The sequence below is a fragment of the Botrytis cinerea genome, chromosome 5 (genome assembly GCF_000143535.2).
Source record: "Botrytis cinerea B05.10 chromosome 5, complete sequence".
NCBI lineage: Eukaryota > Fungi > Ascomycota > Leotiomycetes > Helotiales > Sclerotiniaceae > Botrytis > Botrytis cinerea.
The window spans coordinates 2,428,706-2,455,867 of NC_037314.1; the positions used below are offsets into that span (position 1 = coordinate 2,428,706).

At 43.6% G+C, this 27,162-nt stretch overlaps 9 protein-coding genes across 11 annotated transcripts; 5 read left to right on the forward strand and 4 right to left on the reverse strand.

The window, feature by feature from the left end:
• Nucleotides 1–1,182: 1,182 nt before the first annotated feature.
• BCIN_05g06970 (hypothetical protein) lies at nucleotides 1,183–2,610 on the reverse strand. The gene has a single exon (XM_001548048.2). It carries the CDS (start codon nucleotides 2,484–2,486, stop codon nucleotides 1,368–1,370), a length of 1,119 nt encoding a protein of 372 aa, XP_001548098.2. The 5' UTR covers nucleotides 2,487–2,610; the 3' UTR covers nucleotides 1,183–1,367.
• A 141-nt stretch (nucleotides 2,611–2,751) lies between these two features.
• BCIN_05g06980 (hypothetical protein) lies at nucleotides 2,752–5,268 on the forward strand. 3 transcript variants are annotated; one of them, XM_024693170.1, is made up of 5 exons: nucleotides 2,752–3,136; nucleotides 3,193–3,651; nucleotides 3,772–4,011; nucleotides 4,152–5,108; nucleotides 5,166–5,268. In XM_024693170.1, exons 1-4 carry the CDS (start codon nucleotides 3,095–3,097, stop codon nucleotides 4,974–4,976), a joined length of 1,566 nt encoding a protein of 521 aa, XP_024548953.1. In that variant the 5' UTR covers nucleotides 2,752–3,094; the 3' UTR covers nucleotides 4,977–5,108; nucleotides 5,166–5,268. The 3 variants fall into 3 exon arrangements, with proteins under 3 accessions (XP_024548953.1, XP_024548955.1, XP_024548954.1); XM_024693168.1 differs by having other exon boundaries at nucleotides 4,152–5,268; XM_024693169.1 differs by having other exon boundaries at nucleotides 2,752–3,092; nucleotides 4,152–5,268.
• A 1,471-nt stretch (nucleotides 5,269–6,739) lies between these two features.
• Nucleotides 6,740–8,795, forward strand: BCIN_05g06990 (hypothetical protein). Its single transcript, XM_001548050.2, has 4 exons — nucleotides 6,740–7,617; nucleotides 7,734–7,829; nucleotides 7,893–7,945; nucleotides 8,003–8,795. The coding sequence occupies exons 1-4, from the start codon at nucleotides 7,029–7,031 to the stop codon at nucleotides 8,594–8,596; spliced, it is 1,332 nt and encodes a 443-aa protein (XP_001548100.2). The 5' UTR covers nucleotides 6,740–7,028; the 3' UTR covers nucleotides 8,597–8,795.
• Nucleotides 8,796–9,145: 350 nt separating this feature from the next.
• On the reverse strand, nucleotides 9,146–12,783 carry BCIN_05g07000 (hypothetical protein). The gene is made up of 6 exons (XM_024693171.1): nucleotides 11,769–12,783; nucleotides 11,290–11,717; nucleotides 10,726–11,242; nucleotides 10,345–10,669; nucleotides 10,000–10,287; nucleotides 9,146–9,720 (listed from the first exon to the last, which is right to left on the reverse strand). The coding sequence occupies exons 1-6, from the start codon at nucleotides 12,239–12,241 to the stop codon at nucleotides 9,634–9,636; spliced, it is 2,118 nt and encodes a 705-aa protein (XP_024548956.1). The 5' UTR covers nucleotides 12,242–12,783; the 3' UTR covers nucleotides 9,146–9,633.
• A 1,268-nt stretch (nucleotides 12,784–14,051) lies between these two features.
• BCIN_05g07010 (hypothetical protein) lies at nucleotides 14,052–16,742 on the forward strand. Its single transcript, XM_024693172.1, has 5 exons — nucleotides 14,052–14,647; nucleotides 14,721–14,830; nucleotides 14,886–15,981; nucleotides 16,029–16,374; nucleotides 16,423–16,742. The coding sequence occupies exons 1-5, from the start codon at nucleotides 14,588–14,590 to the stop codon at nucleotides 16,695–16,697; spliced, it is 1,887 nt and encodes a 628-aa protein (XP_024548957.1). The 5' UTR covers nucleotides 14,052–14,587; the 3' UTR covers nucleotides 16,698–16,742.
• A 3-nt stretch (nucleotides 16,743–16,745) lies between these two features.
• Nucleotides 16,746–18,727, reverse strand: BCIN_05g07020 (hypothetical protein). Its single transcript, XM_024693173.1, has 6 exons — nucleotides 18,406–18,727; nucleotides 18,277–18,353; nucleotides 17,933–18,211; nucleotides 17,712–17,880; nucleotides 17,512–17,660; nucleotides 16,746–17,403 (listed from the first exon to the last, which is right to left on the reverse strand). The coding sequence occupies exons 1-6, from the start codon at nucleotides 18,648–18,650 to the stop codon at nucleotides 16,769–16,771; spliced, it is 1,554 nt and encodes a 517-aa protein (XP_024548958.1). The 5' UTR covers nucleotides 18,651–18,727; the 3' UTR covers nucleotides 16,746–16,768.
• A 569-nt stretch (nucleotides 18,728–19,296) lies between these two features.
• BCIN_05g07030 (hypothetical protein) lies at nucleotides 19,297–21,802 on the forward strand. The gene is made up of 4 exons (XM_024693174.1): nucleotides 19,297–19,788; nucleotides 19,860–20,436; nucleotides 20,496–20,621; nucleotides 20,681–21,802. Exons 1-4 carry the CDS (start codon nucleotides 19,442–19,444, stop codon nucleotides 21,695–21,697), a joined length of 2,067 nt encoding a protein of 688 aa, XP_024548959.1. The 5' UTR covers nucleotides 19,297–19,441; the 3' UTR covers nucleotides 21,698–21,802.
• A 327-nt stretch (nucleotides 21,803–22,129) lies between these two features.
• Nucleotides 22,130–24,057, reverse strand: BCIN_05g07040 (hypothetical protein). Its single transcript, XM_001548055.2, has 2 exons — nucleotides 23,185–24,057; nucleotides 22,130–23,134 (listed from the first exon to the last, which is right to left on the reverse strand). Exons 1-2 carry the CDS (start codon nucleotides 23,724–23,726, stop codon nucleotides 22,447–22,449), a joined length of 1,230 nt encoding a protein of 409 aa, XP_001548105.2. The 5' UTR covers nucleotides 23,727–24,057; the 3' UTR covers nucleotides 22,130–22,446.
• A 198-nt stretch (nucleotides 24,058–24,255) lies between these two features.
• Nucleotides 24,256–27,100, forward strand: BCIN_05g07050 (hypothetical protein). The gene is made up of 2 exons (XM_024693175.1): nucleotides 24,256–24,510; nucleotides 24,682–27,100. Exons 1-2 carry the CDS (start codon nucleotides 24,395–24,397, stop codon nucleotides 26,750–26,752), a joined length of 2,187 nt encoding a protein of 728 aa, XP_024548960.1. The 5' UTR covers nucleotides 24,256–24,394; the 3' UTR covers nucleotides 26,753–27,100.
• Nucleotides 27,101–27,162: the final 62 nt, after the last annotated feature.

Here is a 27,162-nt window from a genome sequence, read left to right on the forward strand (position 1 = left end):
CTCTATGGCGCCGTACCTGACAAGCAACCGTTCTAGACAGACGCTAGAACGTACCAACTTCTATCGAAGGCGAACTCATGCGTAGTACCTTGGTACTAGATCGACATGGTACGGTCTAGTCACGGTAGTCGTTGTGGAGTGTGGGGTATGAGGTATAGAGTATGGGATTCATTCACGTCGAAGATGCTGCATCGGGAATATACGGCTAATCATTACATATAACTTGCTTCTAATTTTAAATTTGCATGAAATTAAATGATAACTGAGTGAATTAACATATCAGAATCACCGCTTTGAATAACATTTCAGTGCATAGCATTGAGTTACATCCAAAGATTCACAATCTTAATTTTTGTGCGTCAAATCTGAACTGCAGTACAGACAGTCCACTACAAAAGTCATGTGAGTTAAAGCTTAAATGACTAGCTTAATACTATATGACACATTGCTATCCAACTTCTTGGCAAATACGTGAGGTTTGAGCTAGATGCACTATGGACGATAGAGAAAAACCCTTTCTCCTAATTTAGCGATTCTTGGCTGTGGTGTAGAACCTAGTACTAGCATGATTAGTAGTCACCTGACTCCTGGAACAGAATGCCACGAGTGGCTCCGAATTTCGAATTTTCTTCCAAACCAAGCATCTCCGTGTGGTAAGAAGGCACTGGTGATTATGTCAAATCATCTGGCAATTGGGTCTGCAGTAGACCGACCTTTCAATCATCGGGAGAGTTCAATCTGCACTATTGAGCACCCGGAGAATTAATCATGCTCGCATATCATATATTGTTAAGGAAATGAAAATCTTTACAGAGTCGAATACGATGCGTTTGATCATGAATCTGGAAGCAGAAATCACTTCAGACATTGAGGCTATATCGTATAAACTACACTTGAACTGAAGTTGTAAAACTTGTTCTAGGAAATCTAACTTGAGTTTCTTAAGTTCACGACATAAGTCATGGCCGAACCAATCAGAATGCACTTTCGAGCCATTTTCTTTAGGGAATGAACGAATTTTTGTTCCTTCTCCAGTTTTAGCCTTAGGATTGTGTGTTTTGATGAGAAAAGCTTTTACAACAAGGAAAGAAGGGCATCTGAAGAGCATCAAGCTCGGCAGGCTAGCCTGTATGATGGATGATTTGACAGTCATGGAGAGTCACCCAACTTAGGTAACCGGCATGCTATATGGAACACGTGTGTGTAGATATTCATGTTGAATAGAAGGGAATAGATTAATTAGTCAAAAGTATTTATGTATGTCTCTTCAATTTGAGATAGTGTCACCCGAGACTCCATGCAGTCGAACCCTCCCACGTTAGTATGTCCTAACCTAGAAAACAACCCTCAAAATTTCCTAATGACCATCAAGGGTGATACATCCATTCCCTTTCATTAAATACGATTTCAAACTCGACATTATCGAATGTTCCTATAGCGGCATATAAATCGTGCATACCTTCCAACCCTGTGACAGGTAGATCTTCTACAGAATCGCCCTCTTCATGAAGATTCCATCCGCCATCCTTTTTACCATCCCTAGTAAAGAAAATCTCAACATTAATAGGAGTTTGGGCTGTGGTCTGCGCTGGCCCAGAATCGTAAGCGGGAGGATTGTTGACATTCCGTGGAGTGAAAGTCATTCCGATTCCTAGCGTCTGACCGGCTTGGAATTTATTTGTAAAGTCTTTACCGCCCCAGAGGTCATTGATGTATTTATGGCCATCATCTCCATGAACGCCGATTGCTCCTCGGTGCCATCCAGGCAACCTGAAGGTTGGGTATGGTTGCGCAACAAATCCTAAGCCCAAAGTAATCTCTCCGCGATATCTGTTTGATATTTTGACCTCATAGTATATTGTCTTGCCAATTTCGGTTCGTAAAGGTGAATGCGCGTATACAGAGTATAGCGGAAGTGTAGAAATGATACATGAATCCTTGCTATTGGACTTTGTTTTTCCAGCCCAAACACCCTGTCGTAGACGCGAAAGATCGCCATTGTAAGACCTTGGTTTAATGACACCGATGTTTGCAGCATCAAGTGCTTCTAGAGCCGCTTGTGGGAACTCTACGGGCGGTGCTAAAGGATTCTGTTCACACCAGGCTTTCCCTTGTAATGCTTCTTCTTCGGTCGCGTTGTTTGCATCGCTTCGTTGATAGCCCATAGATGGGGGAGGGGGTAAAAGAGATGTGTCGGGAACTGCAGTCTGCCAGTCATGATATGGTGCTTGGGCTTGCGACGGTGGTGGGCCTGAAGGAGGGGCATATTCGTGCGAAGGTGGGGGACCAGGTGGGGGTGCATATTGATCATTATAGGGCGCATGTTGTTGCGAGGGGGGAGGTCCCGCTGGGGGAGAATAAGATTCATTCTGCGGCATTTTCATTGAACCTTTGCTTTGAGGTATCGCGTCGACTGGTCGTGAATTGAGGTTCTCGTTGTCAAATCCCAGTGGTGCTTCGCCTTTCAATTTGCTTCCGAAACACATATTCAAGAGGTTTATGGAGGCTGTTGTAATTGCAGAATCAAATATTGATTAAAAACATGAAAATCTTGATTCATGATTCAAATCACGGCTGTGTTGAAATGGGCTGTGCAAATAAGCATGAAGTCATGCGAATGCCTAGCTGTGCGTCTCCAGCGCGCTAAGTAAGCGCGGCCACGCTTTCCATACCTTCATCGCCTCGGGCAAAAATTATCAAAAGACTCAAAATGAGCTGGCATATTAAATTTCCTATAGTTGTTGAACCATTGTTTGAAACCCCCGCATTTCATTCGGAATATCCCTCTTTCGCGGGGAATTGGAAATCGGTATGTTCCGGACATTTTTGCATCAAAGGAGATAGACAACACGATTTGACCACTCAAATCCATAAGCTCACAAGCTCTGGCACCTCTGTTGACAATGACCTATCTATGAATTCCATAAACCAATGAAATTGCTGAGTTTGTAAGGTAAGTTGCTTTATTGCTGGGCAACTCCCGCTGAAAGAGACTTTTCTGTGCACCCAATGCCTTTTACAATCAAACATTTTACTTATATACACAAAACATCATTCCCATCAGAAAGCTCTGTGGCCGGCAAAAAAATGAGGTATGTCGTCAAATCGCTCTGCTTTGTTCAGAATATCAGTTCACGTTAGTATATATCAATACAGTATGTGTAATAGCAAGGCTTACGATACGCAATTTAGTATCCGGAATGTGATGATTCGGGGTATCCCACGTTCCAACAACTCTTGCACAACCAAGATGCTGCTGTAGACCTTATTGCTAAAAAGGCCGCGTCTTTGCCATGGATTGGTCCACCAAAGGGGGGCTTCGTTATTAATGAGGATGGATACTCTCGACCCTATACAAATGCCACAATTTTTGCCCAAGCAGATGCATTTGGCAAAGCTACCATTGCTTACGAGGTACATGGAGATATTCTCAAGAAGTATTTCGCCATGGGTGGGGATCGAAGCAAGCTGGGATGTCCAGTCACAGACGAATCATGGACTTCGGACTGTGGTTGCCGTTTCAATAACTTCACTTCAGGTGCTATTTATTGCAATTCTAAGATTGGCACTTGCGTCGTGAAGGGTGAGATTTATAAGAAGTGGATGGCTATGGAAGGGGCGGAAGGGGTAATGGGGTATCCAGTTTCTGACGTGAGTATTAAAGATGTTTTGGCTTGACGCGTTTTGACGACAGCTTCTGATATTATACACAACTTGTCGCTTTTCTTTCACTTTTCGATGCTGAGTAGGCACTGATTTTTATATGTGAAGGAAACATTAACGCCCGGCGGAGTGACTCGATTCAATATGTTCTCACACGGTGGAGCTATCTATTATACTGTGACTCGCGGGGCATTCTGGATTTATGGAGATATCTACAAGAAGTGGATGGCTACAGGTGGCGAGTTAGGGGGCCTGGGATATCCTGTATCTGACGAGGAATTGGCACCAGATGGAGTGTGTCGTTTCAACAGGTTCTCTGGCGGTGGCGCTATATTCTCAACCCCAGAAGTAAGCAAGTTTGACACTTTGTCTTTGCACTTCCCAGTTCCGACCTTCAAACTATGATTATGTCCTACTTGTTGATCAACGCGACTCGGAACCCTTATCTTTATTATCTGACGAGCGGTTACTGATCCTAAAACTTCTAGCGTGGTGCGGTTAAGGTAGCTGGAGATATTTACAAAAGGTGGATAGCTCTTGGCGGAGGAAGTGGGTATTTGGGCTCCCCCATCACCGATGAGATTGGCGGAAAATACGATACTCGTTATAACGACTTTTCTGGCGGTTCGATATGGTGGCATCCCTCTATTGGCACCCGAGAGTTCGCTGGAAAGGAAACAAATTATAACATCAACATAACCGAAATTTTGATTGATGAGCTTCGCTCTGCACGTGTAGACACTCTTTATATTACAGCTTCCATCGCTACAGTATCTGGAGGAGTTCAATCAATTGCTCTTCCTCTTGGCGAGCACTCGGTTGGTTTCGTATATCCCAGCTTAATGTTCCAGAATTGTTCAATTGGTGATGAGGAGACAGTCACATTTACATACCTCGTCGTCCACAATCATTCTAATAAACGAGAGGATGTTCTCAAAAAACTCGAGGCCGTCATACATAAACTTGGAAAAGCTGCTATAGAAGAGAATGTGGTTTCTCTGAATTCAATGCGCAAGCTATCAATTGGAGACGCTATCGGCACAGCTATAGGCAGAGCGCCTGTGCCTCTGAGTCAGCCAGCTGTTCGCCCATTCGAGGGATGGGCCGATAGTGGCGGTCTAGGGATGCCGTTTCTGAATTGTGACGGCGTTGTTGCTGCGGAGGTCACAACGCTGAAAGGTAGCGATATCAAGGCACATTTAATCGTGGGGAATACATGGAAAGTCAACGATAAGCATATGGGCACAAAAGCGCCAGATTGGTGTGGCTCAATTTCACGATACCATGTGTTATGGAATGTGGAATTTTCATGAATTCACCTGTTGCATAACGTTGATGTGTCCTGCAAATTGCTTCATAGTACAATTTTTTGGATTATCTTGGGGGTCTGGTCTGGATCTTTCTTTCTTTCAACAGAGCAACGCAACTATGAGATGGATGTAATGGTGAGTTATTGTTCCTTTTAACAAACGCTAGCAAGGTCTGAAATAATAAAATCGAAGAGTAACTCATATGGCACGATGGCTGGCAAGTTCTAATGATGAAATGACATTAAGATGCTTGCTATGGTGGGGATGATAATTGTGCTCTACTGAACGCAACACAACCATGACAACATGAGATTGAGTATCTATTGTGTGTATGTTATGGACTAGATAGATACTTGTGATTATTCAAGATTGAAGATTGAAGATTCAATTTTTGATAAATGAATCGAAGTCGTCTGATGTCTTCTGCTTAAAGTTTTCAGACGAGGGCAGTAAAGAGTTAAAGTCTGGGGAGCTCGAATCAACTAACTTTACCCCCATGTTCCTAGGCGGTACTATGTAGTTTCGGGTATCCTCTAACCTCATCTTCAATAACAACAACGGTCAACGGGACTCCGAAGAAAATCACTATATGCTTCAACTCTCATGCATTGAGACGATAACACAAAGACTATACACCTATATTGATGCCACTTGTAATATAATCCGATCGGAAGACGAGTGTAGACCAATGAATTCTCAAGTACTGCTCCCACTTACTTTGTCCAGCTTCACTATACCACACTAATTTTCCTCCCGCAGTATCGCTACCTAAATATTAATGAGTCTAAATAGAATGACGAGACACACTTAGGCAAATTATGGAAGGGTATGGGCTCTTCATATCGACAGGAAGCCATGAGACGCAATCTCAAAGCTCAAAGTACGTTAGATAGAACGTACGGGAGGTACCTCAACACCATGAGTATGGAGACACGGCATTATCATTATAGGAAGTGGAGCTAATCGAGCCCTAAAATTTCTTCCGCAATTATACTCTGTTGTTAGGATCTTACCAATAGCGGAATATTTGACTTCACAATTGAAGGAGGGGCCGGAAGTTTATATTGGGTCATGTATCGACATTTCGGTTGTGGTTGGTTTGACGTAGTTACTGGAAGATGTCATCAAAATTACATTGAGATCAGGCGGATTGGTCATCGCAGTATAAGTTATTTCTTCTCTGCATTATTTGTTTCAACTTTCGTTTGATCTGATCTTTTGTCATGCTCTCTCCACATTTGATCGTATCGTGCAATCATCCAAAGTCCTGTCATTGGAACATCTTTTAAGACGAGGAGCTTAACTTTTCACTCAATTGTATCAAGTCAGATAACATGTTTTACCTTTAACTAGGTACTTAGAACTTGAGTCGTCCTGAGTGTAAAAATTTCCTGAGTCCAAATGTACCAATTCGCGTTGGGCGGGCAAGTTAGAAAAATATCTTGGTTTGGCAGAAATTGTAAGGGACGGAGCAGGCAAGTTTCCTTATGCATCTTAAGAAGCTACAAGGTTGTGAGAAATCTGAAATTTCGATATCAAAGTTGAGACAAAAGATCACTTCAGACGTGGGGTCTATCAATGCAAAATGCTAGACGCGTTTCACATTGCACTACGGAACAACGCTTTCGGGGTCGAGACGCGAATGAACAAGATGTCTGTGCTCGGTAATATAGATTAAGCGCAGTATAGCATAGGAGATCTATGCAATCACTGGCTATTGTACAATAGAAAACATGGTTCATAGCTTTTTCCAAGGTTCTTCAACAGTGGCCCCTTATTGAGCCGAGTTTGCCAAGTCATTATATGGGAACATCCAGAATTCTTGTCGGGAATTTTTTGATAGTTCTCTCGTATTTTTTTGTTATCACCGCCGGTCGTGTTAGATATCGATATCAATCTTTAATTGTCTTTTCTTGTTTGTGGATCTATACGCTGGAGACTTACGGCACATATTACCACGACACTTAAACTCATGCCTTTTAATGATTAAGAATTTGAAGCTTTTCTAAAGGAACACTGACTTCATCGTAGCTGCGAATTGGAGGTCTTGTTTTGATGGAGTTGTTGAATGCCACTTGTGATGCTAGCTGTATAGAGGGAAAAGTATCGGCGCGATCAGATTCTACAGCAGAACCAAAAAAGGAGATTAAGATTAGGCATGACCATGACGCGCCCGCGGAAATCTCTGCACTTGAACGGAGCATAAGGAATCAAATTATGGAAGTCACTGTAATCACATCGATTTCTTCGACATACACGCAAAGTTCGACCGGCTCATTAATAACAACGCCCCCTTCATTATTCAACCGATCTGCTTTTGCAGAACCACAGGACGGAAATGATTGCAATCCTCAGATCGATCAGTTCAAATCTCAAGCTTCACAACAGAATTCTCAACAGCTATCCCAAGCAACACAACAGTTTTCGCAACAGGCTTCGCAAATATCACAGAAAGCTTCGCAATCTGTTAGCCAAGCTCTCGCTGCTCAAACATCTGCTCAGATCGCAGAATCTTCAGCACGGGCTGCGCAGTCATCGGCTCAAGCTGCTGCCGATTCAGCCAACTCTTCTTTATCTTCAATCAAAATATCAGCATCATCAGCAGTGGCTGCGGCGTCAGCGAGCGCTTCTAGTGCGGCTATGAGTAAGTAAACTTCCACTGGCTACTCATGTATGAGTAATATCAGGTCTACTACAATTGTGATCTTTGACTACTAGAACAAATTTTGCTTGTAAAGAGTGCGTGTTGACTATTCATAGGCGCTTCTGTTGTTGTATCCTCAGCCCTTTTATCGGCCAGTGCTTCTGTTTCCATGGCAGTTTCTTCAGCAAATGCTTATGTTAGTGATGCCAGAGGTATGTTCTCAAATTCTGACCTTGAAATCATGCTAAAATTTCATGGCTAACGTCTTAACTCAGCTACTGCCACATTTGCGATTGCACAGGCTCAAGCTACAATCTCATTAACTAACGTATGGATATCTCATCTTAATAACACATACACTACACAATATTAACGATGAAATTAGTCACAAGCTTCAGCATCTGTACGATCATCACAAGTCCAGGCCATCACAGCAACACAAGCTGCAATCGCAATTGTGGGCTCCATAATCGGCTCTTCACTTTTATCCATCCTCTTATATTTCCTCTTATCTAGATATAGGAAACGCAAACAGAATGAAATCGAGAACAACGACTTCCCTCAAAAAATTTACAAGGAGCCATTAAATATTCCCATCCCAGAACCGAAGCCTTTCAGAATGTCATATATAATACCAACTCCTCCTCCCGATGCCGAATTTCCGGAAGGAGGCCCTTTCAGACAGAACAGACTCTGGTCAATGAGAACATCGAGAACGTTGAGGAATGCGGATGAGAGGTCAATGGATGTTCCACTGGCTTTTAGAGATGGACCGGGGCCATCAATTTCGGAAAAGCCTCCGAGACCGAGTCTCGGGGGCGAGAAGAGAACATTGGTTTATGATGCGGATTTTCCGGACCAACCTCCCAAATTTGGTGACGGGAAAGAATTGGGCGATTTTTGGGATGCGGAAAAGAAGGGAGGAATAGGAGGGTTGGGTGGAGGGGGTAAGAAGGCTTCAATTGGGAAGGCTATTTGAGGGTTGTTGATGGAAGGGAGTTCTGGATATGGATGAGTCATTGAAGACAGGAAGATAGGATGAGTGGTGGGCAGGACTTACACTCGTAATGATGCTATGATGATGGGTGAATGAGGGTATATATTATTTATTAATACTAGATACACACTAGATGCGTTCCATTACTTTCGGATTCCTTTCGAGGGGGTTGATAGCTTTATATTCACTGCTTTACATACAAAACTTTGTTGCACATCTGACGTTAATCAGAGTTGATACATGCCCAAATAAGTATCTTCTCTCTTATTCACTCAAATGCTACTCTTCTTTTGTTGCATATCTACAAAGGAAGAACATATAGTTGGTACATACCTAAAATGACACATTCGAAAGTCAGTACCACTAGATTTCACAGGATGATATATTCACTGAGGCATATCGAAGGATGACACACAGCTGAACAGCTACTTCTCCAAACGCTTTTTCTTGTTGCATCTCTGAAAAGTTAGTACATACCAAAAGTCAGCACAAACTACAAATCCACTGCATCATCTCTCAAAAAATCTTTCGTGGAATATCTCATATTTATAGATAGAAAATCAGTACACACTATGCTGGCATGCATGTAAGCGGAGTGGGCACACTAGCGAAATTCCTCCAACTTTGTTTTGATCACCTGGGTGTAAAACTTTGATTTGGAGAAAGAGGTGCTGATGTAGAGAATGATACAAGAAAAAAGGTATCTTGCAATTGAAATCAGAGCGGCAAAAGAGATGCGAGATAAAAGTGTTAGGATTGGGTTATGAAAGACAAGCGAATACCAGACTAATAAGATATCGGTAACGAGCTAGAGTTGATATTATGCAAAATTGACAATTCGCTATACTAGACCCAAGGAACAGATGGAAATCCAATAGACAAGTTCGAAAAGAAAACACATTGAACTGCTTAAAAATCATATTAAGAATTACAAACATAACTCCTCATTCTCGTCCTTTGTCCCATCTCTTGTCATGCCAGAACCCACCTTCACCTCTGATCGCCTTGGTCGAGAGCATTCATTTCCCATACGCTACACTGATATCTTTCTCGTATCTCTCGGAAATTACCTTTCGATTGAGTTTCATAGTCGCTGTTACTAGTTTCTGTTTTTGTTCGGTTAGCATTGTTCACTGCATACTCTTCTCTCTAAAAAGCCACACCACCCTTTTGCACTTAGAATAGATTCGTAGAAAACTCTCTCTCCGGCACATACGACCATAGACTGAAGAGAATTGGGCATCCCGTCCGCTCTGCCATACACAAGCTTCAGATCGGTGGATTAGTAGTTGGGTGGGTGACCACCAGCGAATCCCCACTGTTGTATGTTTTTGCTTTTGTTTTATTTTTTGCTTCAAATTACACAGAAATAAAACCGAACTCACATTAACTGTTGTCCATTCTTCGTCAGCCAAAACAACACCCTTAATGATCTCCATGCCAGCTAGCCCTGCTTTCTTGCCTACAGTTTGCATTTGCTTTAATACTTCACGATTAATCGATTCATTGTGCACTAAATCACCGATGCCATGACCCTCGACACCGATTGATTCGGCGAGCTTTTTGAGGGCCGGCTCGGCGGGAACGACAATTGCGATAGGGTTAGTTTCGGAGATTGAGGCGTAGATGCATATATTCGCTACTACAGTCGCGGATCGATAGATTGATTCTAGCTATTATAAAATTAGCATACCAGATACACATGCGTAAAGATTATGCACTATATATACCTTCTCCAAAGCAATATACTCTCCATTCATCGTCTTTACTAAGTTCTTTTTGCGGTCAATGATCTTCAAGTGTCCATTCTTATCCCACTCCCCAACATCCCCAGTTTTGAACCATCCATCCGGGGTAAGCGCTTCGGCTGTCTCGATAACGTTATCATAGTATTCGGACATGACGCTAGGTCCTCGAATCCAGATCTCTCCTTGTGGGGGAGTGTTAGTAGCGAAGTATCCTACGTCGGGAAAGTCGACCAGTTTCACTTCGATACAAGCGGGGATATCGCCAGCTTGGAGGGTAAAGGAAAGGGGGTCGCAAATTGCGCCCATGCTGATTTGTTATCAGTATGTTTGATTTTGAAATACAAGTGGATGGGAGCCACTAACGCGGTAGTCTCTGTGGATCCATATCCAGATATCATGGGTGTGATCGTGTGAGAGATAAACTCTTGGGTTTGTTGAGATATAGGTCCAGCACCATTTAGACAGAATCTCAATCGACCACCAGTGGCTTGTTTGACTTTGTTAAAGACGACAGCATCCAAAATACCAGAACCGGGTAGGCCGGTAGAGGATAACAATCGTTTCGAGTAGAAAGCACTCCAAAACAAGCTACGCACAACTGGACCACCTTTGTTCACATTGGCAATTACACCTTTTTTGACGGTCTCCCAAACGGATGGTACACCCACTAGAAGTGTGGGTTTCAATTCGAGGATATCACCCTTGCAATTCTTCATGGAGGTTTCAGATAGAGTTCGGGGATGGCCATAACCCATTAGGGCACCCCAATAAAGACATGCGTTTTCAAATACGAATTCGAAGATGTGAGCGAGGGGAAGATATGCTAGCAGTGTATCTGAGGGACCTAGATACTTGCCGACAATACTATTTGCACCAGCAACTATAAAGATGTTAGTTTAGAGGGTGATAGAAAACCAGAATACTAACTGGCAGCCACAACGTTTTTATGCTTCAGCGAGACCCCTTTTGGTGTACCACTTGATCCAGATGTGTACATAATGCAACATAGATCATCTGTCTTGGGTGGTACAGCTTCGACAGGATGTAAATGTCCCAAATCTATGAGTTCATCATAGCTCAAAAGCGTCAGGTGGCTGTGGCTTTTCTTCAATTCTTTGATACTTGATAATGAGAGTTCTGTATCACCATCTGTGTTATATATCACGTATTCGATATGCTTTAAATCCTCAAGAGAATCAAGTAGAGTTTTCAAAAGTTGTGGTTCTAAGAATATGGCCTTAGCTTTCGTTTGCATGAGAGAATGACGCAGTCCTTCAACACCAAGGGTATCGTATGCAGTGACGATAGGCATGGATTGGGACATAGAACCATGAGCGATTGACAACCAGTGGGCACTATATTTAGTATAAGTTTGGATGTTCGATAGTATACCACGTAGAGATTACCTCGTTGTTGCAAAGAGATGAACTCGATCATCCTTAACCAATCCAAGTTTCCTCAAACCCGCTCCCACACTCAGTACTTCAACTTCATACTCCTTGAAACTTAGATATTCATATCCACTCATCTCAAAATAAGTCCATACTTTATCTACCTCCTGTGTTTGTCCATTGATGATCTTCATTATCTTTTTCGTCTCTTCATGTTTCTTGATTAGTTTTCTAGACCCCAGCGCTCGTGCATCACCAAAACGACGAGAGCTCTGTTTTATAATATCGAATACAGTCTCGATACCCGATTCTGGTTGGGAAAGAAGGTCTGGATACCGAATATTACGACGAGGAATAGTTTCACCCGAGACCTGTGGGATTCCTTGTACTTCTGCTGTGAAGGGAGGTTTTCTCGACATTCGGGGAGAGAAAATCGTAGCTTTAGTCTTGATCTCGGTTTGGGAAGACATAGTGAGATTTTGTAGCATATAGAGACCAACGTGGAAGGGTAGAGTTTTCGAAATAAAAAGAAAGAATTTGGAATAGGAAGACAGCGCTGATGAAGGGAACGGTTTGATATTCAATAATATTACATTCCAAGATCCCAACGCACCCTCAACCAATTTTAAGCCACCCAAACCCCTTCAGACAATGGGAATGTGACTATTGTCCCCATAGCTTTGGTGATAAGCCGAGAATTTTCCTTGCACCTCATGCCTTTCAATTGACATAAAATCACGGAAGGAGGTGTTAGGCCGCCTCCGACTTGAAGGTTCAGTCATCTTTCTCGAGACATACTAGTCACTGATCAATTAATATCAGGTAAATTAAAATGATCTCTGATCGCTGATCGTTGGTGACAGATTATAAGAATGAAAGTGTGAATGGTATCATCATTTGAGGTTGAGAGAATTGTTTATTGATGTTTAATAAAGAGCTCGAGAGGAGAGAAATGTCCCATTGAGACGGAGACGGAGACGGGACGAGTGCGCACTAGGCCGTATAGATATTAGAATGAATAAAGGACCCCTAAGAACGTACAGCGAATGCGACATGCAACAAATTTCAAATTTTTAGTCGAGGACACAGCATAATCACGTGTGTCCATGTGATTGGTGGGCCGAGTTTAGTCCGTTTTGTTAATAGATGCTCACCGGGAGTTACAAAAACTTGCACTTTTTATGTTTTTACAGTGGGCACTGATCCTCATGGCTCCGCAATCAGAAGTCATCTTTCTCCACCTGTAGTCATTCGATTAATGGCAAAACAATTGAAATGAAAAGTCCATGCAACGGTAGCAGAATCATGATATCTGCAAGCCCTGCCATCGAAGCCCGCAATAACAAAAAGCAAAATTGAATCGACGTCGGCATGATTCGAACATGCGCCCCCGAAAGGAATTGATTTCTAGTCAATCACGTTAACCACTCCGTCACGACGCCGTTGATGATTACATAAAAGATTTCGCGTGTTAGCAGCTATATACTAGCGTCAGATTATTAGTAGCAGTGGATCCATCAGATGAGATTTCCTTCAACGAATGTGTGATGGGATTTGCAGAGCATTTGGCAGACAACGAAAACACTGCTCTCGGCTTTGCCCCTCGAAGGAACGGCCCACTATATTCAAGTATTTGGGTTTTACACACGACATCGAACGGAAGATCTTTCTCTCGCAGGTAAACTCTCCTATCAACGGAGCTTTTGGCTGCGCTAGATACAGATATGTCCATACGGATAATCCGCCGTGGGGGATCTGCACACTGATCGAATTAACCAGAATTAGGAAGTCCTCAGACGATTAAACCAGGAAGAATACGCCGCTAGTTGTCTAGTATTTGGTATTGATATTGTGCCTAAGTTGTTGGAGCCTCTGAACTTGACCTCGTCAACCTCTACAATGGAAGTGAGGGCATTTGCCTTCAACCTCGATACATGAATTGCATGCCTATTACTGGCGACTGGTGCGGTTGCACAGCTGCGCCGCCATGTACACACATAATCCCGACGCTTGAGCATTCAAATCCACGCCAACCCCGCACCAACGTTCATGCTCTCTTACCATATTCAGTTATATGATGCATCGAGATGGCGAAACCGGCCGGTAAGCACTGAGAAGACGGCTGAACATGCAATGTGATATCCGGTATTCTCGGGATGTTGCATGGGAGCGTATCACAGAGCAGGGGCTGAGTGGGTGCCACAACAGCAATAGATTCTATAAATTCAAAATTGACAGCAATATAAAATGCATAGCTACTTCAAATACATTGTATTCATTCGATGGTAGCTATTTAGTGGGCAACAGAAACTCCGGAACACGCTTCCTTGGAATATTGTACCCTCCTTCTTGCTTTCTTTTCCCCTTCCCCTCTGGACGGATTGGAAGCTTGTTGGTTGTCTTCTGATACCCGAGACACCGGGTGATAATCTAGACACTTTCCGGTTGAACCGGCAAGTACATATTTCACCAGTCTGTCTTCTTCTGTTCGAATCAAACAAAAGTTTAAGGTGTGCTTGTGTGTGTGTATGTGTGTATGTGTGTGCACGTTGACACGACCCCTTTACTGATAAGTTGAACAAATAACTCGCTCGGGTTAACCATCATTATCTATCTTATCGGATAACTTGGACAGAATTTTATAGTTTTACACTCATCTATCCATCCCACCCCATTGACATTCTCCGCCCCTCGGCCCCTCTCATATCTCGACCAGGACATTCGCGTGTCGGTACTTGTTGTCTCCCGTAGAATCTTTAGTGTCTTCTCCACCTTCACTTCCGACAAACATAACATAATACGATCAAATTGGCGACGACAACCCTCTACTCGACATGTCAAGCCGGAAGAGAATATCGCAAGCTTGTAAACCATGTGGCATTAAGAAAATAAAGGTATAATCTTACTTTCTCCAGTACAATGTACACGCAAGAATGAATCTCGCCATTGACTAGTCGATTCACACAGTGTGATGGCGGGGCTCCCGTGTGCGGACCTTGCCTAAAGAGAAACGGAGAATGTTCTTATGGTATATCAAAACGTGGGCATTTTCCACGGAAATTCAATGATGATGGAAGGTGCGTAGCCAATTGCACATCTTGTAAACACTTGATACTCATTGGATCATATCAGCCCAAACACTGCCGGTCGTGAAAGCTCATCTCACCCATCGCCTATTCAACAACCTTTAGGAGGTAGTCGCCTTCCTATTACATGCTCTGACACGCCACTCAACCCTCAAGGCTCTGTCAGGCCATCCTCAGGTTATACCCACAGCTCGTCGTCGCAAAGAAAAGATGCCGGACCAAAGAAATATCCTTTCAATGCTGAGGTAACAAAGCGTTTGTTTCAAACTTACTTCGATTGTATTCATCCACTATGGCCGATTCTGTACAAACCCATGTACACTTCATTCGATTACATGTACCCTTCACCAACCATCCCAAATGTCTTGGCATGTGCAATGTTCGCCATCGCGGCTTGTGTAGAAAAGCTTCAACCGGTTTCACAGCCATTCGATGACCCGCACATCATGGGATCGGAAGAGCCTCGCTTTTATTTCGAGGAATCCCTGAACTTGCTACAAAGAAGCAATGATACCAGTGATAAATCATTGAAGAATGCTTTCACTCCTTCAATCGTAAATTGCCAAACATTGACAATACTTTCACTGCAGCAGCATGGAGTAGCTGAATATTCACGAGCGGCGATTTTCTGTGGACTTGCGTCATCAATGGCTATCGAGTTACGCCTGCATAGACCTCACGAAGCGCATGGTCCACAGTGTGAAATTCGTTATCGTCTCTGGTGGAATCTATTCATTCTCGAGAAGATGATTTCTTGCGAAATGGGGAGGCCAGTGATGTTAAGAGTCGAGGAAACTGACACTCCATATCCCTCGACCTCCGAGGCGGATGAATTTGAACTACTTCCTAGTAGAATGAAGCGACAGAATACGACTAATATAAATGTTGTTGGCAAGATGCATACGCTTTCAATCCTTGTGACAACTATTCAACTTTCAGTCACAATGGAAAGACTTTCGAGAGAAGTGTATGGTTTGATGAGCCGGAGAGCAATTCGGGATGACCGAAGCTTCGGTGAAGGAAAACGCATGGAGATATGGTCTTCTTTTCAGAAGTGGGAGAGCGATACTGAAGCTTCCCCCTTACGCTTAGATTTGAGCAGCGATGTGACGTCAGTTCCTGGTGTCGTTACTAACTATGTTGTAAGTGTACAATTTATTGATGTCTGGTCTATGCTCATTGAATCTAGATCATGCACTCAGGAGTGATTCTTTTACATCGCCCTTTCATTGCTCGATGGATATCAAACCCTGCAAGTACCAATGCATCGGCGCACCCGCTCAAGATTTGCCTGAATAGTGCCAATGCAATTTGTGCTATCTTGGAGAAGTACTTCGATCATTTCTATGGCCTGCCATGTGACATGGTATTTAGTATTTTTACAGCTGCAAGCACGCTTTTATATCAATCAAAGCAACCGGATGGGGGTGATAATGCAGAATCACAACGCCGTCTCAAGATGTGTATTCACTGGCTTTCTGTTCTTGGAAAAGGTTGGAATAGTGCTGGAGCTCGCCAACAGCTTTTGGTAGATTGTATGTCCTTGATTCTACAATTCACAAGTCTGTGGCTAATCTTTGAAGTATCAGCAATGCCACGGGATGTTAATATGACAACTCTAGTTAATGCAGCCGCAGCTGTTGATGCCCAGGAATCAACATCCTCACAGCTTTTATCTGAGCAGGAATTAATGTATGCCCGACACTCGACAGCAGATACTACTCCTGGCACAGCGAAACCTGGAGCAGCAGAGGACTGGGAGTTTTTGAGAGGATTTGGAGATTCTTCTGATGAATTTTACATTCTAGATGAAGAACTTCGAGTTTTACTTGAGAGTGATCAGCAGTGGAATCTCTAAGTTCCATAGCTCAGTTCGTTAAAAAAGGAATCATTACGCTTATCAAATTCGATCCTATAATTCTACCACCTCTACATTTCAATAATTCCGATAGGTCCATTATATTCCCGTCTTCCAAAGCAGAAATAGAATATCGCACCAAAAAACAACCATCCGCCCATGACAACCACGCTGTAGTTCATATTCTGTGCGGTGACAGGCTGCACACTGGGAAAAGTGCAGAATACTATCGCCACGAGAAGCCAAACAACAGCAATGACATTGACTATCAATCCCAATGTGTCACCTAACCTAAACGGTCCATATTGGCTTCTCTTGATATTTTTTCTACCATAGATTATCATGTAGACAATTGGCACAAGATAGGATGCATACATTCCCAGAACGGACATCGATACGATGGCATTGAATGCAGTACTATTCCCGAGGTATATCAGACCAAGCAGCATTTCCAATATAGTCAAGGCTACAATAGCCCGAACAGGTACTTGTGTGGTCGGGCTGATGTGAGCGAAATACCTCGAATATGGAGTTGCGGAATCCCGAGCAAATGCCCAATATGTTCTTGAGGTTGAGGTACAACCAGCCGCGTTGGCAGCTACGGCAATAAAACAGACGGCCATGATCATAATGGTTGCCCCAGCGGTATTATTCGTAACGTTTTGATATAGCTGCATGAATGGGAAGCCGGTCGGGGATGCAAGTACTAGAATTACAACTATCAGCAGTCTTTCTCTCCTTGGATCGTCCGCCACCGAATTTTATTTCATCAGGGCGTTCATGGATAGAAAATGATAGAAAAATAATTGCTTACGTTCATTTAAGTCGCCAAGGGAATACAACAGCATGATGCAATACCCAAGTCCCAACATTCCATTCACAGCAACGCTCCCGACCATAGCAATTGGGACATCTCGTGCAGGTCGTGGCATCTCTTCTGCTAAATGACAAGCCGCATCATAACTTTGCGGAGTAGTCAGTACAAAGCAATAAGCGAGCTAGGATACAACTTACCCAAGGAATGGATATACAGCACTCAAGAGACCCACAAGCCATGATACTCCGTCACTTTCCCAGCCACTGGTATTTGTTACCTCTGTAAAGACAAAATGAGCATCGTGCTTGGGTGCCATTACTCCGAGTACTGCCATGATTGCTATGAGACCGGCTAAATGTAGAATGCCTAAGACTATCAGCTCTGTTGGACTATCTTATTATGCTTTGGGGAAAGTTACCTGACGCCAAGTTTGTGTGTGGAAGTATCTTCGATCCCCATATATTCACAGCAGCAGAGTATAGAAGGACCAACCAGTAGAATAGCATACCCTGCCATCTTGTTGGCACATAGCTATCTGGATTATTGAGTGTTACAAGGCCTTGGAATTGCAGTCCTGCGGAAAATGCCGCTGATGCTGTAAGAACAATTTGTCCACCGATGGAGATCCAACCTGTGAACCAGGATGCAATCTTCATCTGGCTTTTTGGGGCCAGAGCAGCGACGAAATGATATTGTCCTATGCCATGTCATCAGCGTTAGACAATATTCTGAAACGAGTTTGTTTGTTGGGTTATCACTTACCGCCAGCCGTCGGCCAGATGGATGCAATTTCAGCTAGTGATGATGATATCGCCAAACTCCCGATCAACGAAATGCAGCTGCACAGATATCAATGAGATTAGCCTCTTTCGTGTGGCTAACATTACTTACTAGTTATAGAAAAGACATGGAGCTCCGCCATTTGCTAATGCTGCTGCTACAACACTGGACAGTGCTTCCCAAGTTGCCATCAAGCAAAGGCATAATGAGCCAAGTGACCAGACCGAGAAGTCTTTGCGTAGTTCCTCCACATGCCCTGCTATTGGAACCTCTCCCTTTTCTTCTTCTATTCCGATGAATGACGGCCGGGACTCTTTCATCATGTCCTCCTTTTTGCACTCGCTTTCGAAATCCATGTTGAAAGAAAACCTCACAATATGAGTCGAAAAATCAATCTCGTTGAAGTTGATTGTGCAATACCAGAATCAAATACTGTCAAGTAATTGATATAAACATTTCAAATCAAGATAGACGAGAAAAAGAGGAGGTGCAGGACACTCCAGGCCTATCTCTATCTCATATCAAACTTCCAAGCGATAGAAAGCGGACCTCTTCCGTTATCAAGCCAATATGAAGACTGTAATTTTGAACTGTCATGTTGAACTAGTCCGAAAAAGCTTAATAAGATTGAATGCCGACGTTGAGACGAGAATGAAACGTCTGCCATGTACAATTCTCACAGCACGACAGCGCTAGTGGATACTGTTATTGGGACAATCGGACTCGATTGGTGATAGGTATTAGCGATACCGGGTATTTGATTTGATACCCGTGTCCGTGATCTGACAACAACCGAGATAACCGAGATAACCGAATGGACATGTGTATCTACCAATCATATGTAGAGTAGAATGGAGCGTGCAATCGGAAGAGTTATATTTATGTAATGTATATCACTTCCAAGCCGGGTAAGTGATGGCGATGTTGGCACATAACCGATCGTCTACAATGTTACCAATGACTTTGTACCACGCTTTATATATTAATTTGTTTTTCCTCTCAGCTGCTTTATATTTCACATCTTTCTTCACACTCTTTATTCAGGTTGCACAGTAAAATCATACTCTTCGTACTTTAACAATATCTTGTCAACCAGAATTCAATACCATCACCACCACAGCACAAACCACACAAATAACCCTGCACCATGGCCCCTCCAACCTCGAGGCCTCACCCCCTCACTCAACTTTCTCTCCCCGAATCCAACATAGCTCGCGACACTATCTTGGCTGCCCACAAACCAGCCCTGGTATCCTTCCGCACCATCGCTCTCGAAGAACCTCTCAAAGCCGAGCTCCAAAAATTTCTAGCACTAGAACATGCCGGCGCTTTAGATGCTTCAACTGCCTACCCCAAGAGACTCGCAAGAGTAGCTTATGATGTTATTGGCAGTAGTAAGATACCCAAGTACCATGAGAGTCTTGTGGATGTTGAGGAGAGCGTTGAGGTGAACAGAGATGTGGTTGATGAAATGCAGCATGCTGCTTTGACGCTGTACGTTATATTCCCCATTCCCATTTTTTCTTTCTTTTTTTTTTTGCATCACAGCTAACACATGACCAAAGAGGTGAATTCGACGAGCTAGTCAAAGCTGTCTGGGCATCTCCTGTGTTCAAAGAGGAACTCGCACAACTGATTATCCCAGAAGGATTTGAGGTTGTTGTCGAGCCGTGGCCATATGGAGGAAGTATCACCGAGGAAAATCCTCGATACTTCCAAGGTCTGTGTTTTGCCCAGGACACTCGCAATGGAAACCCAGATTCAAACTTCTATGGATATCCTCTTCCTCTGATTCCAGTCATGGATGCTTCTACAAAGGAGATTGTAAGGATTGATAAACTTGCTACGGGGGGTATCGAAGATGGGTTTCAAGAGGGCACATATGACAAGGAAATCTTGAAACATTGCAAGCCAGCGGAATATGTACCGGAGCTGTTGGAGAATGGAACGAGAAAGGATATGAAACCTATCAATGTGGTGCAGCCCGAAGGAGCGAGTTTCACTGTTGGAGAAGATGATAGTTTGGTGGAGTGGCAGAAGTGGAGATTCAGAGTGGGATTCAATCACAGGGAGGGAGCTACCATTCATGATGTGCATTACGATGGCAGAAGTGTTTTGTATCGATTGAGTGTTTCAGAGATGGTATGTTTGATTGATTCTTGGATTGCGTTGGAATATGGTGCTAATGATTCTACAAAAAGACTGTTCCATACGCAGATGCTCGATCACCATTTTTCCGCAAGCAAGCCTTTGATTTCGGAGATGGTGGTGCAGGAAACTGCGCCAACAACCTCGAGCTAGGATGCGATTGTCTAGGTGTCATCAAGGTTCGTATCTCCCCCCAGTCCTAGATCTTGAGAACCTCCCAATATCTAACAAATCTCAGTACTTCGACGGCACCAAAACCGAAAGCAACGGCACCGTCTCCACAAGCCCCAACGTCATCTGTCTCCACGAACAAGATGCCGGAATCGGCTGGAAACACACAAACTGGCGTACTAACCGTGCAGTCGTCACCCGTCACCGCGAATTAGTAGTTCAATTCATCATCACCCTCGCCAACTATGAATACATCTTTGCATACAAATTCGATCTCGCGGGTGGTATCACTGTCGAGACACGTGCTACTGGTATCGTATCCGTCGTCTCGATCGATGCGGGTAAAAACAAGAGTGAGTACGGAAATGTTGTTTCTCCTGGCATTTTGGCACAGAATCATCAACATATTTTCTGTGTGCGTATTGATCCCGCGATCGATGGACCATCCAATTCAGTCATGATTGAAGAATCCCATCCAGTGGCTGATAAGAAGAGGAATCCTTATGGAAATTTCTATGAAGTCATTTCCAAACAAGTAGAAAAAGCATCATGGCTGGATGCTAAGCCAATGAACAACATGGTTGTAAAGATGGTCAACCCAGGGAAGCAAAATCCAATTAGTGGAAAGAATGTAGGATACAAATTCATTCCAGCGGCGACACAGATGTTACTTGCGCAGGATGATAGTATACAAGCTCAACGTGCGAGATTCGCTCAACATCATGTGTGGGTTACGAAATACAAGGATGGCGAATTGTATGCTGGTGGTAGATACACACTTCAGAGTCGCAAAGAAATTGACGGAGTTGGCGATGCAGTCGCGAGAGGAGAGACCCTAGGAAAGGAGGGAGAGGATGTGGTTGTGTGGAATTGTTTTGGATTAACACATAACCCAAGAGTGGAAGATTGGCCGGTCATGCCGGTGGAGATCCATGAGTTGAAGATCAAACCGGCAGATTTCTTTGAGGCGAACCCATCGATCGATGTTCCTAGCTCGAGGAACATGTCGTCGAAACTGGCGGGAGAGGGGAGTCCAAAGACAGAGGAAGAGAGTTGTTGTAAAGCAAATGGATCTAAGTTGTGATTAGGAGGAAGTTTGAAATAGATAAATAAGTAGTGCTTGTACAAATAGCTTTGTGAATTATAATTTTTGCATCTAGTATTCTCTAAAACACAAAATATCTGAACATGTACGTGAAAGTCTGCGGACACGCCACAACATATGAAGTTTTGTAGTCACCTTGTACATCCTCAGAGCGCGAGATATTAGTACGAGCATGAAAATTACCAAACAGGTATCTACACTACACAATGCATCACAAGGCACTAGCTTTTGAGGAATTCGATAGTACAATGCTGTGTATAGCAACAACTGCTTAAAGTCTGAAAAGCGGAGACGGGACGTAACAAGGATGTGAGATCATCTTCGAAGGCTGAAGCATTTTGAGCGCGGAAAACAACCGCGCTCTACTTGAAAGAACAAGGCAATTCACTAGATGTTCAGAGAGCTGGAGAATGATAAACGTAAGTCTTAATTCCATAGTTTGAGGCGTTCTGAAGGCGAAATATTTTGTCTGTTATCACGGCTCACCTCTGACACCATTCGTGATGTGTAATTACGGTCTCGCTGTTGGTCAATTAGTTGTTCTCAGCCAAGTCTAAAGCAAAGACTGCGAACTTTGCCAACAGCGTTGTTGGTGGATCAAATGCAGAATTGGCTTCATATTGATCCGGAGATGTTTTTGATAGCTTTCTTGTCAATAACAAGAGACTACGTTACTTCGACATCTAGGATAGCCACACGGATGTGCATTAAAAGACATCAACTCACGCTCAACCGATAGAAACGGTGAACGACTTTGGCCAGCCACTAACAAAACCAGACTGATCAGTCTCCATACCAGATGAAACATCATCATATGGAAAAGCGTATCCCCGACCATGGTGATTTGCTTCATGAACAAGTCGAGCATAATGATTTGAGACCTTGTGTCGATAGAACTCCGATACTCTTTCCTTGTGTGGCTGATGGTTGTTGCTTAACAATGTCGATCGATTGAACGCCGCACTAATACGAGCCGTAAGAGGCCCTGTCGGCCCGGCATTGTTGGAAAATGGACCAGAACTACAACTAAAAATATCTGCAGTAGATGGCTTCGAAAAAGTCGCCAGACCAGGAAACGTTAATTGCCCGTTGCATACACGGCCCTCAACCTTTCCCCATTCAGCTTGGGTATCGACAATTAATGGTGTGTGTGTATATTTGTCCCACACTTCATTGACGTAAGATTCATAATAGCCATCAAAACCGGGTTCATGATTGGGGCTCAATACTCGAAGCTTTTGACCACCACTTTCTACAACCAATTTATCCCACCCTGCGCCATCAATTCGACTTTGTGCTCTTAGGCCTTCACAGATAGTCTCTAGAGCATCTGCTTTTAGACCATGGATTTCTTGTGGCCTGCCATTTTCAGGTATAAGTTTCATAGAAATTGGCAAGCTGACAAAGTCGACATAACTGTTGCAAATTAGCAATCTTGCAAGGCATTGGGCGATGGACAGAACAACCTTATATTGGCATAAATCTGAGTTTGATTGAATGTAAACTCGCAAAATGCCCAGTTGGTATTGATGTTATGATCAGAAGGATTGGTGACAGATGGCTCAACCAGTGCCGGTCCTGGGTTGACGAAAAACTCCAATTTCTTCCCTATTGAGAACCAGATTCTTCCTCCAGCAAGAAGAGGAATTGTGGCAATAGTGGTACTACCTTGTTTCCCCAATCTGATAGCACAATCTGCTGAAAGTGGATGCACGGTGTGGGGTGGGGAGTCAGGGTAATATGGTGTCTTTCCGTCGGCTCTCAGTAGAAAGACACGGTTGTTGTTGTTTAGTGCTAGCCCTGTGATATAAGCATAAACGTCGTCCGAAGGGTACCGATTTTGGAGTTGAATATCTAGAGTTTGAGGCATGATAGTATATGGGATGATAAAGTAACAGTAGACGTGTAGCAGAAGTTTCGTGTGACGGGTTAGTGAAGTTTGTGTATGATATATAGGAAGAAATACAGAGGGTGCAATGTGAGAACTGTGGGGCAGCGAATCGAACATTTAACATGAAAATGCTCAATGACGTATGTAACAGCCGACTTTCATGAATTGGATGCCTTCTGAACAATCAAAACGCAAGAGATGGTAAAGATATTAGACTCAGCCCCGTAATGGTGGCGCATTATGGGTTATCGAAGCTTGGTCTGAACTTGCCATTGCACAAGTTAGAGAAGAGATGCTGAACTGGAGAGTTTATGTGCAAAGCGTTGTTTGATGACGCTCCACTGGGCCACTGCCATGAAGGCTTTTTCGCTTCGCTCTAGGAGAGCACCTTGAACACATAGGTAGTTGACCGAATAGACAACAGATAAAGAAAGGGGGGAGGGGAGGCGTGTTTGTTTCGATATATGTCAAATAGATACATACAGTACACCGTAGATGTGAATGGATGACTAAAGCCGCATCATGTGACCATCGCGTGCCGCTATCTCTAGACGAGCGGTGATGACTAATAGTTCCACACTAGCCGTGCACACAAATCCCACCCATCACCTTCATAGTTTTCCACCTTTTGGATTCCCCGAAAAACGGCAACCATCAAACATCATCAACGCAATCAACAACAGCTGCACCCATCAAAAAAGCACAGATAAACCCCTCGAGTATCAAACCTTGTCACCTTGCCATCTATTTTTATATAGGTGACGGTCTGGGGAACAACCGCCAAAATGGTTTATGACTGGGATAACAAACAGCAAATATGCTATAGTATGTATATTGAAGAGAAAAAGTCATTGGAAGAGATTATGGAATTCTTGAAAGAAAATATGTCTTTTAATCCCTCGTAAGTTTACATCTCAATCAAGCTTCATTCGCATGGCACTGCGCTACGAGCTATTACTATAGCTGTAGTAAATTATGGCATTCATGGTATCATGCATCATATATTGATATACCCACCCGTACCACTCGCTTTGACAATCATCGCGATTGACATTTACTAACATTTTATAAGTAAACGTGCATTCCAAACCCAATTCAAGAAATGGGGGTTTCCTTCGAAACAAAATCCTGCACACAAGAACGAACCGCTCGTTCAACGCATCAAAGAACTATGGAACGTCAACACATCACAGCGCGACATGGTTACCATTCTCGAACGAGAGGGGTGGGACATCAAGGAACGTGAACTTATGCGCGTTAGAAACAAGAATCGCTGGCTTTTGCGAGTACCTAATGGGAACAAATCAAAGAAGCAAACGGACCAGGATGTGGAAAGTCAACTACAACAGGCATTTTACAATAATGGAGCATTGCTAGAGGGGGAACAACAAATAGAAGGGTCGATGGAAGGGCATATGGAAGGACATATGGAAGGGCACATGGAAGGGTTACCGCCAGCTTCATCCATGTCCAAGGAGCATTCCAGAGCTGAATCCCCGCCACTTAGTCCTGAAGTCATGCAAAAGAGAAAAGAGCGTCTATCCAAGTTAGCAGCCGAATCCGATGAAAAATGGACCTCTCGCAAGCGTCGTCGTCGAACCCGTGGCTGGGCTGGCCTTCCAGCGGATCCTCCAGGACCCCCTCGATTCCCTTCCGAAACCACTATCGATGAAAGCAAGAATTTCCTAAGACTTGATAATCTTTTGTATCGTGATATAAGGGCTAGATTTCAACGCATATGTGAAGAAGCAGGTATCATAAAGAAGACACTTGCTGGACCCGAGCGTTGGGAAGCTGCAAAGGATAGCCTCATACAAGAGAGTGAACATCTACAATCAGTTTTCTGGAATACAGAAGAAAATTTGGATGCAAGAAAGCTAGCTCTCGATGTTGTTTGTGGTGACGTGACGAAGCGGATGCGAACCTTGGAGCGTCGTATGACTATTGCTGAAGCCAAGAATGCATTAGGTGTAAATCCAGAACAGTCCAGGGACCTTCGTAATTCTTTCTACCAGATATTGAAGGCTGATCATTTCACCAGTAAGCTTGAAGCTGGAGAAGAACACTGGCAGGAGCTCAAGACGTCCTGGATCAATGGCTCCGAGCTACTACTGAATCTACTTGCTGTGGGAGACACTGATCCTCAGCATGCGCAAAGAGTCAAGGCAATGGAGGTTTTATGTCGAGATGTCATGAAGCGTCTTCGGGATGACCAGACTAAACGTGATCCAACCAGAAAGAAGAGAAAGCTTGAGAACAGTTTCCAGCCCGATCAAGCTATGGACCAATTCCACCACAGCCAAGAGGAAACCCCTGATTTCCAACAAGATCCACAGGAGGCTCTTATTCAAACAGCAGCGCATGCTCATGCCCACTCGCAGAACCAAGTTCAGTCACATATGCAAATACCAGAATCTCACATGCATACACAAGCTCGTCAGGCCCACGCTCAAGCTCAAGCTCAAGCTCAAGCTCAAGCTCAGGCTCAGGCTCAGGCTCAAGCTCAGGCTCAAGCTCAAGCTCAGGCTCAGGCTCAGGCTCATGCTCATGCTCAAGCTCATGCACAAGCCCAAGCTCACCAACAAGCTCAGGCTCATGCTCAAGCCCAGGTTCATCAACAAGCCCAGGCTCATGCCCAATCCCAACCTCAAGCTCATACGCCTGTTATGGTCAGCCATGGTAATTTGCACAATGACATGCATATTGATCCATCTCAGATTGACCCATCTCTACTTAACGCAGCTTCCAATGATCCAGGCTTAATGGTTCGTGGAATGCAAAACCAATATGCGGACCCCCAATATACAGATCAACAATTTGTCAATCAAGCTGCACAAGCGTTCCCATCTGTAACTCCTTCATCTATGGCAGTTTACTTTCGGTTGCACCCAGACTCGGATGTAAATCCTCATACTCCGTTATGGATTGCGATGCTGAACGGCACCTCCCTGGCAGAAGTACACCGGTTAGCCACAAGTAAATATCCTAATTCATTGGTGGGTCGTGTCGTCGGATCTATGGGGGGATCATCTGAACAAGAAGTGACCATACCTATTGACAATGACAGTGAATTGGAGGCCTATTTGAGCACTTGTGTGAAGCCACAATTTATCGTTGAGTTGGTAACATGGAAGGATGCCTAGGTAATTATTAGTGAGGGGCAATTTGTTGATTGGGATTACAGCGGCGTTCGGGTAGGATGGGAATGTCGGAGTTTACAGTGGCCTGCTTACTCTCCTATAGGAAGGGAGCCGGGGCGTTTCAAAATGGTGATGAAAGCATGCTATATTGTATGCAATCCTTTAGTTTCATCTTCTTCAATGAGCCGTCGAGAGTGGAAGTTCGATAGGCTGATGGCCTCGACCTAGACATGCACTCTTTGCTCCATTCATTGTCAATACTGTACCGTTTCCCTTCGGATGTTTATATTCTTAGCCAAGTAAAACATTTTAATGAAAATTGTTATTATAAATCATAATGCAGAAACTTCATGATCAAAACGCACTGTTCCTGTCAGTATCTAATCGGTAAGTAATTAATAAGTATTCTGACT

Coding starts and splice junctions, on each gene's coding strand:
- BCIN_05g06970 (XM_001548048.2), bottom strand. CDS start 2,486: ATGTGTTTCGGAAGCAAATTGAAAGGCGAAGCACCACTGGGATTTGAC.
- BCIN_05g06980 (XM_024693168.1), top strand. CDS start 3,095: ATGTCGTCAAATCGCTCTGCTTTGTTCAGAATATCAGTTCAC. Junction 3,137..3,192: donor TGTTCAGAATATCAGTTCAC/GTTAGTATATAT, acceptor TACGCAATTTAG/TATCCGGAATGTGATGATTC. Junction 3,652..3,771: donor TGGGGTATCCAGTTTCTGAC/GTGAGTATTAAA, acceptor TTATATGTGAAG/GAAACATTAACGCCCGGCGG.
- BCIN_05g06990 (XM_001548050.2), top strand. CDS start 7,029: ATGGAGTTGTTGAATGCCACTTGTGATGCTAGCTGTATAGAGGGAAAA. Junction 7,618..7,733: donor CGCTTCTAGTGCGGCTATGA/GTAAGTAAACTT, acceptor GACTATTCATAG/GCGCTTCTGTTGTTGTATCC. Junction 7,830..7,892: donor TTATGTTAGTGATGCCAGAG/GTATGTTCTCAA, acceptor GTCTTAACTCAG/CTACTGCCACATTTGCGATT.
- BCIN_05g07000 (XM_024693171.1), bottom strand. CDS start 12,241: ATGCTACAAAATCTCACTATGTCTTCCCAAACCGAGATCAAGACTAAA. Junction 10,670..10,725: donor GGATCCACAGAGACTACCGC/GTTAGTGGCTCC, acceptor ATAACAAATCAG/CATGGGCGCAATTTGCGACC. Junction 9,721..9,999: donor AAGAATGGACAACAGTTAAT/GTGAGTTCGGTT, acceptor GAACAAAAACAG/AAACTAGTAACAGCGACTAT.
- BCIN_05g07010 (XM_024693172.1), top strand. CDS start 14,588: ATGTCAAGCCGGAAGAGAATATCGCAAGCTTGTAAACCATGTGGCATT. Junction 14,648..14,720: donor GTGGCATTAAGAAAATAAAG/GTATAATCTTAC, acceptor CGATTCACACAG/TGTGATGGCGGGGCTCCCGT. Junction 14,831..14,885: donor AAATTCAATGATGATGGAAG/GTGCGTAGCCAA, acceptor GGATCATATCAG/CCCAAACACTGCCGGTCGTG.
- BCIN_05g07020 (XM_024693173.1), bottom strand. CDS start 18,650: ATGGATTTCGAAAGCGAGTGCAAAAAGGAGGACATGATGAAAGAGTCC. Junction 18,354..18,405: donor CCATGTCTTTTCTATAACTA/GTAAGTAATGTT, acceptor ATATCTGTGCAG/CTGCATTTCGTTGATCGGGA. Junction 18,212..18,276: donor CATCTGGCCGACGGCTGGCG/GTAAGTGATAAC, acceptor GACATGGCATAG/GACAATATCATTTCGTCGCT.
- BCIN_05g07030 (XM_024693174.1), top strand. CDS start 19,442: ATGGCCCCTCCAACCTCGAGGCCTCACCCCCTCACTCAACTTTCTCTC. Junction 19,789..19,859: donor CAGCATGCTGCTTTGACGCT/GTACGTTATATT, acceptor ACATGACCAAAG/AGGTGAATTCGACGAGCTAG. Junction 20,622..20,680: donor ATTGTCTAGGTGTCATCAAG/GTTCGTATCTCC, acceptor AACAAATCTCAG/TACTTCGACGGCACCAAAAC.
- BCIN_05g07040 (XM_001548055.2), bottom strand. CDS start 23,726: ATGTTCGATTCGCTGCCCCACAGTTCTCACATTGCACCCTCTGTATTT. Junction 23,135..23,184: donor CAGATTTATGCCAATATAAG/GTTGTTCTGTCC, acceptor AATTTGCAACAG/TTATGTCGACTTTGTCAGCT.
- BCIN_05g07050 (XM_024693175.1), top strand. CDS start 24,395: ATGGTTTATGACTGGGATAACAAACAGCAAATATGCTATAGTATGTAT. Junction 24,511..24,681: donor AATATGTCTTTTAATCCCTC/GTAAGTTTACAT, acceptor ACATTTTATAAG/TAAACGTGCATTCCAAACCC.